Source organism: Mytilus trossulus, chromosome 14 (genome assembly GCF_036588685.1).
Source record: "Mytilus trossulus isolate FHL-02 chromosome 14, PNRI_Mtr1.1.1.hap1, whole genome shotgun sequence".
Taxonomy (NCBI): domain Eukaryota; kingdom Metazoa; phylum Mollusca; class Bivalvia; order Mytilida; family Mytilidae; genus Mytilus; species Mytilus trossulus.
The window spans coordinates 8226366-8243706 of NC_086386.1; the positions used below are offsets into that span (position 1 = coordinate 8226366).

The 17341-nt window shown below is 33.2% G+C and overlaps 1 protein-coding gene across 1 annotated transcript; it reads right to left on the reverse strand.

Annotated features, from left to right (window-relative positions):
* Positions 1–417: 417 nt before the first annotated feature.
* Positions 418–6217, reverse strand: LOC134697449 (uncharacterized). The gene is made up of 3 exons (XM_063559726.1): positions 6011–6217; positions 1016–2461; positions 418–651 (listed from the first exon to the last, which is right to left on the reverse strand). The coding sequence occupies exons 1-3, from the start codon at positions 6215–6217 to the stop codon at positions 418–420; spliced, it is 1887 nt and encodes a 628-aa protein (XP_063415796.1).
* Between the last annotated feature and the right edge of the window lie 11124 nt (positions 6218–17341).

Below are 17341 nucleotides of genomic sequence, written 5' to 3' on the forward strand. Positions count from 1 at the left end.
TATGAACTAGCACAACTCCAAAGCTTTCACGGTATCTATAATTACGATGTTACAAGAAAGATTGCGTCAGTAAGAATTCCAAATAAACAGCACTGAACGGTCTAAATTTGTCAATATTTCAGATTTGACAACGATAGTATAGTTACATTAGAGTCTGATATGTTTAAAACCAACGGCCGTTAAAATATAATAATAAATTTTGACTAAAGTAAACAAGTTGAACGTGGCTTGGTACTTATACATCCCTCAAAAAATTAAGCAATCTAAATTGTTATATTCAACAGATTTATTTTAGAGATGAGTAAGGTAAAGAAATAGAAACAGAGACTGTAATAATAAGTAGTATAACCCAGATGTGAAGCACTGCATGATGTCGAACTACATCTTTTCATTTATCCCAGTTGGTGCCAAAGTTGTTTATTTTCTTATCCAGAATCTTTCCCGAGTAAGTCTATCCTCCCTAGACCAAGCAGAGATGTGGTCAATGATAGTAATGGTCAATCGATTGAGATCTGCCTTAGTGTGGCCAGGGGATCTCAAATGTCGACTAAGAGGGAGGTCTGGTTTGCATTGGTAGTCGCTACGATGACCGTTCATTCGTTTGTGAAACGGCTGTTCTGAATCGCCAACATACTGTTTACCACATTTACACTGTAGCAGATACACAACATTTGTAGTCTTGCAATTAACATTGCAAAATATGGTGTATTCTGTATCAGTGGAGTGACTGTTAAAAGTCTGGGTAATCAGTATTTGTTTGCAAGTCAGACATCGTTTGTTTCCACAACCCTTACAAAAGCCCACTGACGAAGAGCCTGCTTGAGAGGATAACTCAGCTCTCACCAGCAAGTCTTTAAGGCTTTAGGGCCTACGGAAAGCCAGTACAGGTGGCTCGGGAAAGATCTTGGTATAGTTTATGATGTTTTTCGATATCTTTCCAACTTTCGCGGATAAGGTGAGATAAGTTGTCAAATTTCGGATGGTAAGTCAACACAAAAGGCACCCTCCTGTTGACCTTTTTGACTTTATATTGTAAAAGTTCATCTCGGCTGATGTTGCTAGCACGAGAAAAACCTTTATCAATGTCTTTCCTTTTGTAGCCCCGATGTTTTAGGTGACCGCGAAGTTCTTGTAGTCGTTTTTTGGCAACATCGTTGGTGGAGCAAATTCTGTTTATGCGTATGGCCTGGCTGTAGGGAATGCTCTTGGTGCAATGTTTAGGATGACAACTTAAAGGAGACAGATATTGATGTTTGTCTGTGGGCTTGCAATACAAATCTGTAAATATGTTTCCATCCCTCAATTGCGTTGTAGTGTCAAGAAATGTGATCTTAGAGTCAGATATTTCATATATGAATTTTATTGAGGGATGGGCATCGTTGGCATGTTGAATAAACAAATTTAGTTCTTGTTCAGTATTATCCCACTTCATTTCAATATCGTCAATAAATCGGAACCAAGAGAGGGGTTGATAAAGAAAAGAATTCAGAATTCTCTGTTCTAATTTCCCCATAAAAATATTGGCATAAGACGGGGCCATCTTTGTTCCCATTGCTGTTCCATTAACTTGGAGAAAGTGTTCACCATTGAATGTAAAGTTATTGCATTTCAATACCAAAGTGAGGAGCTGGATGAGACATTCAGTTGGTGGATGTAAGGTGTTACGAGAGTTCCAGACTTCCCTACAGGCTTCAATACCATCGTCATGGGGGATGTTCGTAAAGAGGGAGGTAAAATCAAGCGAGACAAGGATCGTTTCAGGTGGGAGAGGGTTCAAAGATTCCATTTTTTTAATATAATGTGTTGTGTCTTGTATATATGATGGTAAATTTTCTACATGTGGTCTGAGATGAAAGTCAATAAATTCTGATATTTTTTCTGTAGGGTGGTCATTGGCGGAAACAATTGGTCTACCTGGATTATTGACTTTATGTATTTTGGGCAGAAGATAGAAACGCCCCGGCTTTGATTTTTCAGGTTTTAGATATTTAAATGTGTTTTCATCAATATGTCCCTGTTCACACATGTTTTTCAAGTTTGTGGTAATATCTTTGTTAAATTGAGGGGTGGGGTCAGAGTCTAATTTCTTATAAAATCTCTCATCAGAGAGTTGACGTTCTGCCTCTTGAATGTAGTCACATCTGTCCATGACGACAACAGCGCTCCCTTTATCTGCTGGTTTTATTATAATGTCGTCTCTATTTTTAAGTAACCGCACAGCTTCGTTTTCTTCAGAAGATAAATTGTTGAATGTTTGGGAAGTAGCAGTGGACAGATGTGTTACGTCGGATTTAATTTTGTCAATAATATGTTCTAAAGTAGCACATTTACTGGGTTTAGGAATCCATGAACTTTTTTTCCTGAATCTGGGAATATCGACATCTTCTTGGTCGTCATCTGAGTCGAGATCACTTGTGTCACTATCAGTGGAACTTTTTGTAGTGTCCTTAGAAAAATATTCCTATATATATATCATCAAAAACAAAATAAACAGTAAAAGTATTACACATAAAAAAAAAATACTTCTAAAAATACGTTATTAAGATGTTAAACAACGACAGAACCCAGAATCTATACTTCAAGACCACCGTGTATTATTTAGTTGTAAAGTTGATACGGATTATTTAACAAAAAGGTCTTGGTACCTTAATTCGGATGCTCTTTTTTAGAAAATGGAGGAGACGTTCTTTGACATACCCCTGGTCATCAACTTTCTGCACAGACACTGCTGACAGTTTTTCCAAGTCTGAGTTGCAGTTGCAAGCTCTTGAATACCGATTAATACAGGTGAAATTGGTATATTGCTACTAAGGTAGGGGAGATTGATAATTTCAAACTTCAAATCGTCTCGTTTGTCATAGATTCTGGTACTGAGATGACTGAGTATGTTAAATCGAATAAGTCTTAAAATATCAGGCAGTGGAAGCCGTGTATGATGTTTCTTTAAAAACTAGTTCTGGGGATAGATAGATAAATAGAACCCTATCAAAAACGTTCGGATTGTTAGACGTAGAAAAATTTAAAAAAAACGAGAAAAGTAAAGTCCTGATTTATGCACAAAACAATATACGAAAACAAATAGGATATACAGCCAAAAATAAACCCTCTGATTTATAGGCTGCTGACTTTTGACAGGCCCAAACATGAATGTGAGGGATAAATCCTGTTTGCTGGCACTAGACCCTCGATCCCCAAACCTTTGACAGTAGTGTAATAGAAAAACACCAGAACAAAACATAAAAATCAGTTGACATGGGCATAACTCATCAGATCTATGCTAAGCTTAAAACAACTTCAAAAGACACAAAGTACAGATCTGAGAGCACTAGCAGTTACCCCCCCCCCCCCCCCCCCAAAAAAAGCACTAATAAAAAACAATAATGTATTTGAGATTATCATATGTATTAAAAATGTTTACTTACCTGCGGACCACAAACGAATGCAACATGGACTGCAGAATATGCATACCCTTCCAAAACACACGAGATCACCTCATAGTTTTTGTACAAAAGGTTCGTATTGCTTAGTCTTAAGTTTTCCTAAGTTGTGTTTGGTGGAATTTTATATGTTGGTGAATAGGGTTGTCTTATTGAGCAGACTTCCTTTTATTCTAATTTCAAATTTGTATAAAGATATGTCCTTGGTTTAAAATATGTTTACTTTGAGTGTGCGCTTTATGTCTTTGAACTGAAAACCATGTTGTTAAAACAAGCAGTGTAATTGCTTTAACAGTTGAGTTTTAAGATGCGAGGAACATGCAACTTTGTTCTAGAGATAAAAAATAGAAATTGTATCTTCCTATCAAACTTAAAACAAGAACATACGTGACCTTCAACCATGGGTCGCTGCTATATCTCTGGCACACAAAATGTATGTCTGCTTTGTAAATGTTGATAAAAACAAAGATTAATCAAACTAATTAGTGTTTTAGAACGAAGAAAGCATGTAATATATCACAACAAATCGAAAGTATGTATAGAAATAGAACAGCACAAGCACATATAATTGAATACGTCACAATAATGTATAAATCATCTTCCTCGGAAAAATATTATATAATGAAGTTTATGCAAGAACATTTGAAACGATGATAAGTTTGCCGATCCGTTTGTTTTGGTGTCTTTGGGTTATTGGCTCTGCTTGACGTATACCTTTTATTTTTTCTTTCTTGCTTATGTAAATCGTGTCGATGACCTAGGTTTTTTTGGCACTACCAAGAGATCGGGTCAGCTTGCCTCAACCATTATTGAGTTGGGCTATGTGCAATCCACCTACACATATTAAACGGATAGGTTACGATATATGTTGAGAATGGAAATGGGGAATGTGTAAAAGAGAAAGCAGCCCGACAGGCGTAAAAAATGCGGCTATTTGATAGGACTTAAGACTGATGTCCAGAATATGAACCAGCGCACAAGTAACATTGTACATTACCACTGCAGCACACCCCATAATATTAAACCGAACGTGAAGTGGGTTTTTATACACGCCCATTGAAAATATCAAACGTGATCAACAAACGGAACTAGTTAAACACAACTGTCCTATTTTTGACTTGGTAAAGGCACTTCCCGAAGAAAATGTTGGTTAAACCTGGTCCTTGATCTGTTACTTGTCATTATAAAACAATACCAAAATCGATCTTCAAAAATCAAGAAAAAAGGTTGGAAGACTGATTTGCCGGACTGACGGATGGACAGACATACAGACGGAGTGCAAACATGAAGTCCCCATAGACTTTGTCGGTATGGGGACTAAATAGTGGGTGAAGCTTGTGATTCATTGACAAAGAAGCCAATAAACTAGAGGCTCCTGTGCGTGTCGCTCAGCTCACTTGATATTTCCAATTGATACATGAAATAACGCAGCCGTTATACTTTTGATTTAGTTTCAGAGATATGAGTCAAAACTGCATTTTCCCCTTACTTAAGTTCTATTTTTTGTCAGGTCTGCCATGTTGGTTGGCAGGCAGGGCCATCGGACACATTTTTTTTAACTAGATACCCTCCTAGTGATTGTGGCCAAGTTTGATTAAATTTGTCACAGTTGTTTCATGAGAAGACTTTTGTAAAATTTAACAAATATTTACGAAAAATTGTTAAATTTGACTTTAAAGGGCACTAACAGTGTGGTCGTCTTCGTCCGATAACTTTGCCAGAAATTTTCAGGTGAATCAGAAAACTCGTTGTTGGGTTGCTGCACCTTAATTTCGTAATTTTAAGGAAAATTTTGCAGTTTTTGGTTTATATTACATTATTATAGATAGAGATCATAAACTGTAAACACCAACGAAAGCTATATGCATGAAAAGCCATCATACCATACGACAAATCGTGGACAAATCAGTCAAATCTAAAACTACTAATCAAAATCAATTCGTATGCTTTCTAACATGTCTGAGGGAATAGGAAGATTTAAAAAAAAAAATAAGTTTATCTGCTACAAACTTAAAAGTATACATCGCTAAAAAGCAAAGCCAATGCGATTAGTTATTTAAAGGTTGTTCTGTAACAAGATATGGGGGGAACAAGTTAAAGCTCTGTATAAACAACTGTTCATAATATACCTGAGAAAATATACATTTTATTCTATACGTCAAAGCTATATGAAATGATAATCAAGTTGAAGAATGAATTACAATGCATCGTTTATATAAATCAATCTCTACGTTTGATTGAGTTAGAACTCCTGTCTAAACACACTTACTTTACTTGTTTAAAACATAGTACAGATGTCTGATTATTTTACCATACCAGATGTTACAATCCGTTAATCCAAAAACGTTATTCAGTATATATGAATCACAACCTTAGAATGTACCACATAATTACAACATTATATCATCCAATCAAAGCTATGATTGATTGTTTCATATTTAACTGAAAGGTCAAATATTTTACCCTCCAATAACGATCATAATCCAACATGGAATAAAGCACTACATCATCCTACATGACAAAGTTCATATCAAAAAGGTGGAATGGCGTCGTGACGCTGATAATGCCAGCACATCTTGGTCCCCAAATGTTCCCCAGTTCATCGATGGTCGGGGCGATCGCCCTGGTGGTTTTAACGAAGCGAATGAATTGCAAGGCGATGGTGTCCTTATTGCTATTGTACTTTTTCTTTTCGGTAGTATTTCGGTTTCACATGTTGACACCACTGATGTTTCTGTTTCCGATTTTGTCATCTGAACTTCTACATCCTGTGTAGCCATTTTCATTGAGAGTTCCCGCGCACGGGAATCGAGTTGCAGTGCATGACAATAATATGCTATACATACGAATATCAATATACAGACAGCAGCAACTGGGCTCGCAATCAACAAAGGAACAGGTAACTCCTTAGGAGGTGGTCCAGTATACAAGGAAATACTTGGGTTCGTACTAGTCGTTATCCTTATTGAAATGTTAACAAATTTTGCAATAGCTTCGTTGCCATCAAGGTCAGTGTAATTTGCAAGGTCGTAAGTGTCATTTATAGTCACCGTAGTTTCATGGTTACCAAGCAAATCGTATCCCATAATGTTTTAAAACATTTAACAACTGAAATCACTGTTTTTGCATTTAAACTAGCTAACAGTCACATCTTATCTTTTAATTGTAGAAATTTAACACTTTCTTTGCTTTACTCCTTTCACAATGTTATATAGGTGCCAATTCCTCCAATAAGTTATAAATAGTATAATAAAACCTTTCTTATTTTAATTAACGTTTTCCAATACACATAAAAGTAAACGGAATCAAATTAACAAACAAGCTCCTTCAGAATAATAAATTGGTAATATAAAGTTAATACAAACACGTGCACACTTTCGTGGTCAGCATCTGTACGATAAAAATCTCGAATAATATCTTATCTCAAGATGGAATCACTTTGAAAGCTAACATTATCCTTAATATGCTTAAACTGCCTGTAGAATGTGTTTTGTTATTTTACTTAAATCTAAAGTGCACAGTACAGTCAATATTAAACTATTACGAAGTTAAATCACCTCATATTTGCCTGGGGTTTGTTTCACACATAATTGTATACCATTAACATTCTCCACAATTTACATAATTGCACATTGATTGTTTTCCTCATTTTTGTTATTTCATGCCCCTGTAAATCCTTTCTGCTATCTTAACGCCAGGTTTTTTTTAACACTGCTTACAACTTCATATCAATATCTTTAAATAGTTAATTATATATGGAAGAATACTTTCATTTCTTATCAGAATCATGTAAATCGTTACCAGTTCTTATTGGCAAAGTTACTTTCCATACTGAATATCTAAACTGAAACAACTCTTTGGAAGAATAATTCCGAAATTACAATCATAGTCTTGGTAAAACACCTTGATGCCGATTATTTGAGCGAGCCGACATTTTCTTTGAAGTGTTCGATTTTAAGGCATGCGTCTTGTTTCTGTGTTATATAATTATCTTTGATGCATTAATTCCCTTCTTTCTATCAGTAGATTATATTTATTCTAAATCATATCAGACATAAACATGAAAACACGCTTATCATTGTAATCATTACATCAATCATAGTAATCATAACATAAATCATACGGAATACATATTACACTTTCACTTCAATAGCTGTATTCTATAGAGGGTTTATAAGTACGAAACTAACTTCATATATTACATCCAGGTGAGTTACCAATGGTAATCAGATATCTTAGATGTTTGAGGAAGAGTGTGGTGAAACTGCAATTCTCTTCTCGTTGATGTGATTTTTTGTAAAATCACCAGTTGATTCCTCTTCCATTTCAGGCGCCAATAGATAACCTGATACCTGATCGTGATATTTTAGTTGATTACAATTGCATGACTTGTTATATGATAAAAAAATTTAGTAAAATCAAATTATATTTAATGTTCATGCTGAGTATTTCTCTGTATTCTTTTCTCTTTTTCTCAGTGAGACGTTAATGAACTTTTATATATCAATTGTAGCGAAAATGGCATGAAACATTGAATGCTTAAGTTAGAATAGTTGATGATTTTTTTTATTCTTTTCGACGGCGAGGCAGCAAAACGTACGTTAAAATCTCATCAAGACTATATCCGAACAAGACAAAATCTAACAGTGGAAAGACGAATTAATCCGTTCGAATTCCTCTGCTAAGATTAAATTGTAGAGACTTTTTAATCAATGATCAATTATGTGCCGATGCACATCCATTTAATGGAAATCCGAATGAAACATGTAAACGACACTTTCTCCCGCCTTTCTCGGTAGACTAAATTCAATCTATAGACTAACATTAGACGCAGACTCTCATTGTACTTTAATTAACATTGTAATAATGCCAATTTTCATTAAAGCCGAGAATGACTTATATTTGGTTAATTTCTAGCTTTTAAGGTTGAGTGAAAGCTGCTGTTTCAATCAATATTATGATAGATTTAATTCATTTTTGTTGCCTCAAACAGAGTGATGTTATAAACATCTTATATGTGTTCTATGATGTGAAGCTAAAATCACAGCGAGTCTAACAGGAAGTTGGTGGTGAATTTAAAATAGTTATTCATTTAATCCATAAAAGATTGACCCAAAAGTATCTAATAATATTTCTCATATATTCAAGTTATTAATTGGTTTGACTGTATTATAGAAATATGGTAAAACCTGGGCTGATATCATCCAGCAGTAAAACACTGCTAAAGTGGTACGTCTGTATTGTCATGCACATTTCCCCAGAAGAAGTGATGGTCAGTCAAAATTCCCCGCTTTTTTACCTGTCGACTTACCTGTCAGTATCTCCTATTGCATTGTTGATTGTGTTTTTTTATCCAGACTTTACATATATATTATGTTGTCAATGGAAATCAAAATGGTCAAAATTAATCGATCGTATATATATTCTCCCAATTATAATCGGATTTTCCTTACCTTAATGATACTCTCTCAAAAAAATCTTCACCAAAACATGAGTTCCTCATTTATTCATGCAAAAAGGGTAGAAGATAGAAAGTTGGTTATAATAATCAATAAATTGAAGAAACAATGATGGCTAAAGACGACTTAAAGACTTTTTGAGGAATAGTTTTGCCCCTTAGTATGACGGATTAATATCTCTATTGTGTCTGTCTCATTTTCTATTATATCAGTTTCTATAGTATGTGTAAGTAATATAAAAAAAAATGTGGTATGATTGACAATGAGACAACTATCCACAAAAGACCAAAATAACACAAACATTAACAACTATAGGTCACCGTAGGGCCTTCAACAATGAGCAAAGCCCATACCGCATACTAGTAGTCAGCTATAAAAGGCCCCGATAAGACAATGTAAAACAATTCAGACGAGAAAAGGGTTGCATTGTTAACCATGGAGATAACTAATCTTTAATTACAGAAATGTTTAATTACGTAATATACATTAGTTGCATGAGTAACCGAAAAATGAATCTCAAATTTACAAATTATTTGTTTTTCCTTACTTTTTCGTTTTGTTATTCTGTTTTGTTTCGCTTATAAGTGACGTAATAAATACCTGATAAACTAATATCACATTGTTATATATTTATGTTAATGGGATGAAATGCATCAATGCATAATTTTACGAGATGGCACTATCGTAATATCTTCGTCATAAAAATGAATTAACTGAATTTTAAAATAGATATTCACATTAACAACTAACTATTAATTTATTACACTCCTTTTTATTATAACGTTATTGATATAAAAGTTCTGTGGTAAAAATGCTTGTTTTCTCAATCAAAATTCTACGATAACAAAAATCAAGAAAGTTGCGTGGACCTATCATGCTGCTTACATGTCTACGCCAATTGGTCTCTGGTGGATAGTTTTTTCATTGATAATCATAACAAATGTTACCCTTTACTGCGTGCACCTCTAATATGTCGCGTACGCTGTTTTTAGTTTTTACTCACCTTTGGAGTATATATAATATCTAGTAATAAGCATTTTCATCCTATTCCTACAGTGGTCAATTTCTCTAACTGTACCAATTGTGCACAAAACAGAACTCTTCATGAAAAATTGAAACATATAAATAGTAGGTATAAGATAGAAAATAAAAATTCTTAGTCTTAGATGCATGATTTTTTTATTAGTTGTTAGTGGCTTTGAACTAGCTGTCAGATAACTGCGATTACTCTCAGATCTGTTCATTTTGTCTTTTTGTGTCGGGATGTATAAGTACCCGGCCACGTCCACTTGTATTTTTTGTCCTTCTGATGACTTAAGCCTTTTTCAACTGATTTTTATAGTTCGTTCTTTTGTTGTACTGTTATACCACTGTCCCAGTTTAGGGGAAGGATTGGGATCACGCTAACACGTTTAACCCCGCCACATTATTTATGTATGTGCCTGTCCCAAGTAAGGAGCCTGTAATTCAGTGGTTGTCGTTTTCTTAAGTGCTACATATTTGTTTTTCGTTTATTTATTTTTTACATAATAAGGCCGTTAGTTTTCTCGTTTGAATTGTTTTAAATTGTATTATCGGGGCCTTTTATAGCTGACTATGCGGTATGGGCTTTGCTCATTGTTGAAGGCTGTTCGGTGACCTATAGTTGTTAATGTCTGTGTCATTTTGGTCTTTTGTGGATAGTTGTCTCATTGGCAATCATACCACATCTTCTTTTTAATATTATATAAATATACATTTAAAAACAAATGCCACATATACATCCATATAATGTACCATGTAATATACCATGTATTATACAAATTAACAACGAGAAAGGATGTTTAGGAAAGTGGACAGTACAACAGACCTTACCACTGAACCACATATACTCGCTAACAAAAATAAATAACCAACAGACATGTTTCTGTGATTGAACTCAACTAAGTTCAAATACAAAGTAAATATAGCATCTGATATATTTTATCTGAGAAAATACAACATATTAAATAGATAAATTCTTTATTTTTAACATCTGATTTTTCATGTGAACTTGTTTCTGCATTGAAATTTTACTGATAAGTTCCTTTCAATAAAATGATTACCTTGCAATCGTATTAGTTAAAAGTAATAACTTTTATAAGGATAGCTTCATCTCAAAGCGAGTGTATATTTTGTATCGTTTGTTATCTTTGTTTCCACTGGAAAATTATTTCTAGAAATGTATTTTTGAAAACAAACTTAGTCGATTCTTTGAGTGCTAGTAACTGCAATGGAAAAATTTGAGTCGTCTGCAACAATCAAATATTCTACCTGGAGGGAAAATCTCGAAAAGTTGTATCTATTTGATCAAACAACAATTTGTGTGTTAATATTGCTGCTTATATTTTTTTTTAAATAGCAAATATCAAATCTATCAAGGTGCGTTTGAAGCGAATTTCTTTGTCTATTTTCTTCTAAAAAAAAAAGGCTTATAGTCACTGGTGGTAAGCGGATGGTCGTAACTAAAAGTTACGACCATCCGGAGATGGGAGACAACTCTAGGAATAAGTTTTTCTTTTCCGATTTTCGTGCACTAAAAGGTTCATTTGAACCAAACCGCTTGTCTCGTACATACTATTCGACAGTCCGGTGATATTAAAACCAAATTTGATGCATTAAAACATTCAAATTTTCGTAAAACAGTCATTCAAAAATTCAAGCATGATGGTCGTAACTAAAAAAAACAAAAATATTGAGGATGGTCGTAACGTAAATTTGTGATGGTCGTAACTCTGTTTTTAAATAGGATCGAATAAGGCAAGTCAAGAGTTTTAAACGTGTCTTTTATTATATGACTACTAGTATTTTATATTATGTATTTCTGAAGAATTTTTTTCATTTTTTACATACAATGTAAAATAAAGCAATTTCAATGCGTGTAACACTTATCAATTCAAAAACTTTAAAAGTTTTCAAATATTAGTTTTGATGAATTTTGATTAAAGTTCGATTTAAAATTCCAAATTTTCAAATGTCTTGAACCGAACCAGTAAAGAGTTCTAAACGTGTCTTTTGTTATATGAATATATCATATATCATATTATATAAATGGTGAAGTTGTTTCCACCAAAGAATAAAAACTAATTGGAGAGAGGGATACCTGTAAAGAAGAAAATTGGAACGAATTGAACGAAACAATACAAAATGAAATGAGCAGTCATATATTCTGAAAATATAAGGTATAAAATTAACAAAAAGGCAAATAGTTGAATAAATGTAAGCGGTTAAGTTCATTAACAATGTAATTTATCTCAAAAATGGAGAATTCATTTTAAAACAAGAAACACAGCTCTGGTTATGATAATTCTTAGTTAGAAATAAAAAGCACAAAATGTATCAAATAATTGTTTGAGTTACAAAATAGATGGGTTTAAGAAAAGGCATTTTTTTACAAATTGGACATCACATGAAATAACAGTGTTCTGATTTTTGTTCCGTTTGGAATTCGCATCTATTGAAAACATAAACGTTTTGAGGATTTACTTACTATAGTTGATTTTTTTTTAAATCTTCAATTTAAGAATGATACATTAAGTCAAAAGAGCATTTATAAGGAGGGAGTCAAAATAAGCTTAAAATATTGATAGGTTATGAAGGTCGTTATCGAGACTAGAGCATACCCGCGAATTCGCAGGTCCGTACATGAGTTAAACAACACACGCTTTATTTTTAGCCTGGATGCTTAGACGTCATATTGTTGTTTGGTGAAATCAAGCTGATAATCAGGTGCACAGAAATGTCCAATGGCGATGTCCATGAGTAGCTTGTAGCCGTTCATACAATGTAAACATATAACTTACACATGATTTTCAACCTGCATGCCGGGATTTGTATGTAATAGTTGCCGCAGTACATTTAGTTTGACCTAAGTCCTTGTAACATTATCCTGGCTACAAGCTTAAGCCTGGCTACAAACTAGTATTTTATTTTACTCTTAAATTCAGTGCATGTAGCAGTGTAAAATATATATCAACAATATTCCTACTTTCGAGGTTAACACAATGTTCATTCCGTACCAATACTTAGAACTAATATCAATGCTATACAGCAATATATAATCTTTATGTAATCGATAAAAAAATAACTACAACACGTAATAAAATCCTGGGTTGAGTTCAATATCGTAGCAGCTACGTAGCTGCTATCAATATCTATGTAATAACTTGTCTATAGCTACATGTTCAATCTTCAAAATCTACGTAGCACTACGTATAGCAGCTACGATATTGAACTCAAACCTGACTCAAAAGTGCATTTGTGGATTCTATTTCGTCATGAACGACCAAAAGACGAATATTTGAAAGCCAATAGTTTATAAGACAATAACAATTTAAAGTCAAGGAGTTAACAAAGACTCAAAGACTCAAAGACTTTATAAGAACTGCAATAAATGATTTAAAGATGATTGTTCAGAATTGTACGTTTAATAATTTCATATGCCGACATGATTGCAGATCAAAAAAAGTTGTAAATAAAAAACACTAACAACAAATATAAGGGAATACACGTGCATTTAATAATTTCATGTCTTAACGTACAGTAAAAAATATGTTAATTCTCAACCCTAACATACTTTTTGGCTTAATGCGAGTTGATTAGTTTTCACTGTTGCTCCTAAATGATGAGCGTTTGAAATCCATCAGAAATGTGTATGTTTAATAATTCGGCTCTAGCTTAATTTCTGCATATCATTGCCAGAGTAAAAAATAATATTGTTTGTAGCAAATCATATATTACATCTGAGTCTATTACCTTTACAGTTAAAATACATTAATAAAATTTTGTCTAAATACTCGAGTTACGGTCATCTTTCAAAGTTACGACCATCTTGTGTCGGTTACGACCATCATCCATAATACTATAATTGAAGTTACGACCATCACACATTTAAAGTTACGACCATCATGTTTGAATTTTTTAATGACTGTTTATAAACGAAAATTGGAATGTTTTAATGCATCAAATTTGGGTTTAAGATCACCGGACTGCCGAATAGTATGTACGAGACAAGCGGTTTGGTTCAAATGAACCTTTTAGTGCACGAAAATCGGAGAAGAAAAACTTATCCCTAGAGTTGTCTCCCATCTCCGGATGGTCGTAAAATCTCCGGATGGTCGTAATTTTACGACCATCCGCTTACGGTACCAGTCTTGTATTACATTTTTCAATTTCCGGTCAAAACATGGAGTGTAATAAAAGAGTGTAATAAAATAGTCCCAATTTTTCTGAATTTTTTCTGCACAGCCTATAAACTGTTTGATTAAAACTTTGTGATGAATTGATAGTGCTATTTAAATGTAACAAAAATATGTCATCTTTTTTTTTAGAAATTAAAACAGGAAGGTGGAAGGATCTCATGTTTACTAGAAGTGGTGCGGTCGGATGAAAACAGCAAACAGAAAGTAGAAAAAGGAAGTTTTGACATTGAGGTTGATTAACTTTTTATTCTTCGTGGCAAGGTGCCATTTTTTTTTGCATGAAATCATAGTATAACATTACTAAATGCATGAAATGTAGACTAAATATTTGTTCTATGCAGCATTTTTGAATAAAAATTTATTGAAGATCAGCTGTTTTGCATGTAAGCCTATGGAGCAATCAATTACAAGACTGCAACCTTACCACCAGTGATAGTGAAAACTCGAAAGGAGTCATTAATTTTAATGCACGAAGGGTTATGTTTATTTATTTTAAAGAATACTCTTTTACTTCTGTTCTAAATACATTTGCTAGAAAATCGTCCCATGAAAAGTACGAGAAGATGACAACTTAAAAGAAATCAACGAAATCCGACACAATGGATACTGGTATATTTGTTAAACTTTTTTTATGGTTCTAAAACACCTGTTTGAACATTCGTCGCATGAAAGGTACCAATAGAAGATGACGTCTTGGAAAAAAAATTAACGAAATCCGACAAATTCGTAAATCAATACCAAACTGGTCATCTTTTGAAGGTTAAATTCATTCACTGAAATCAGAAGACAAAGAACAGGAAAAGACAATACAAAAAAGGGTCTTGCTAATGCTATCTTGATATGTAGCACCCCTCTCTTCTTAACAAAAAGTGTCTTGCTATCTTGATATGTAGCACCCCTCTCTTCTTAACAAAAAAAGTGTCTTGCTATCTTGATATGTAGCACCCCTCCCTTCTTAACAAATAAGTACCCCATGTAAAGATTACTGGCCGTGTTATATACTGTTTGTATGTAACGTTAATTGGCATTGCGATAAAGATCGGCAGCGTTTGACTGATGTGAAACAGCCGATTTTAGAAACTATGATAACATGATCATATCGTCTATAGATAGATTCTACTTTTATATTTAACATCTTCTGATTGTGTTATGTCTTACTTTTTTCCCTCTGCGTGGATCAGTGATAATTTGAATTTTATGTTTCTATAAATACATAAAATTTTCTTCTTTTATTTATTCGATTTACATTCAAAACATGATAAACATGTTGTTTTACGTTTAGATTGTACTTAAAACCGTTACTTAGTAACTGGTTTATACAGTAACCTTGCCCAGTTTAAAATCGAAGGAAAGTAAGCAAACACAGGTCATAGGGAAATATTGAAAGTTGTTGGTAACAGTCATACAAATGATACTGTGCTGAAAAAGGTATATTTAACATAATCTAATTTTTGCAACACGCGCATGTGTGTTCTTGACCTGTAACATACCCATCTTCAATTTGTTTTATGTGATTAAGAAATTTTCATTGCAGGAATACAATATATTTAAATTGTGCGCACAAAATATTTTTTTTCTGTGCATGTTCCTAGCAGGGCTCCCTTAATATATAAACAGGAAAATTTCCTATCATTATGGAAAGCTTAATACTAAAATGTTATGATAAAAGAAAAAAATTTTCATTTCCTATCGTTAATTATCCGTTTTTAGATGGTGACGTTCCCTTGTCACCATCTTATGGTGTTTTTAGCGAGAGAAATTTATGCATTACTGACAAATAATAACACCAGGGTTTTCTTCATCACAAACTAGTCAAAACATTTATTAAACTTTATCATCAGTACAAGGACATCATTCGTAAATATAGCTAAACATGTAGACATCGTATACGTTCAGGTATTTCATATCTATGAAAGAGTTCATTGTAATATTCTTTCCAAAGCACAAACATGTCAGTATTCACCTCTAAAGATAAAAAAAAAACCTTTAAACAGACTTATTAATAAGGGATATAGTTACGATACTGTTGTTGGCCGGGTCATTAAAGATTGCATATTTTGGCTTTAATATTGATTCACGTATACAGGATCTACAACGTACGTCACGAGTCACGTGATATTTGTAAGTTTCCCGCCGCCATTTCTGGAATTTCGAAGCGATCAAAGGTAAGAAATCTATAATGTATTTACCAACAAAGCATGTATCGGTAAAAATATATCTATAGACAAGCACATTACAGGGGTCAATACTGACATGGTAAAATCTTCAAAATGCTCCAAACTTCTGAAATTAACACACAGAAACGTACAATGTACCTAGTATGTACGGGGCGCCGAATGGGACTTTTGTGGTTTTGTACTCGAAATTCAATTTTGTATAGGACAAAAGTGACTTTTGTACAACCAAAATGAGTTCAGTTTAACAACATTTGTATCATACTACAAATTTTAAATTTTGTAATACAAAATTATCTTTCAATGGACAAAAGTCACTTTCGTCATGAAAAAATACATTTTTGTTACACAGACTTGACTTTTGTTACCTAATTTGAAAATTGGGCGACAAAAGTCAATTTTGTATGCAAATTAGTTTAGTTTGGATTCTGTGAACTAATTTGCATACAATACGACTTTTGTGAGACAAAATTGACTTTTGTGAGACAAAATTGACTATTGTGAGACAAAATTGACTATTGTGAGACAAAATTGACTTTTGTGAGACAAAAAAGACAAAATTCAATTTTGTTTCACAAAATTGACACTTAATTCAATTTTGTCAATTTTGCCTAACAAAAGTAACAAAATTGACTCTTGTGAGACAAAAATGACTTTTGTGAGACAAAAATGACTTTTGTGAGACAAAAATGACTTTTGTGAGACAAAAATGACAAAATTCAATTTTGTCTCACAAAAGTCAATTTTGTCGTCACAAAAATGAATTTTGTCCTCACAAAATTGAATTTTGTCCTCACAAAATTGAATTTTGTCCTCATAAAATTGAATTTTGTCCTCACAAAATTGAATTTTGTTGTCACAAAAATGAATTTTGTCGTCACAAAAATGAATTTTGTCCTCATAAAATTGAATTTTGTCCTCACAAAATTGAATTTGTTGTCACAAAAATGAATTTTGACGCACAAAATTGAATTTTGTCTTCACAAAATCGACTTTTGTGAGACAAAATTGACAAAATTGAGTTTTGTCTCACAAAAGTCAATTTTGTCTCA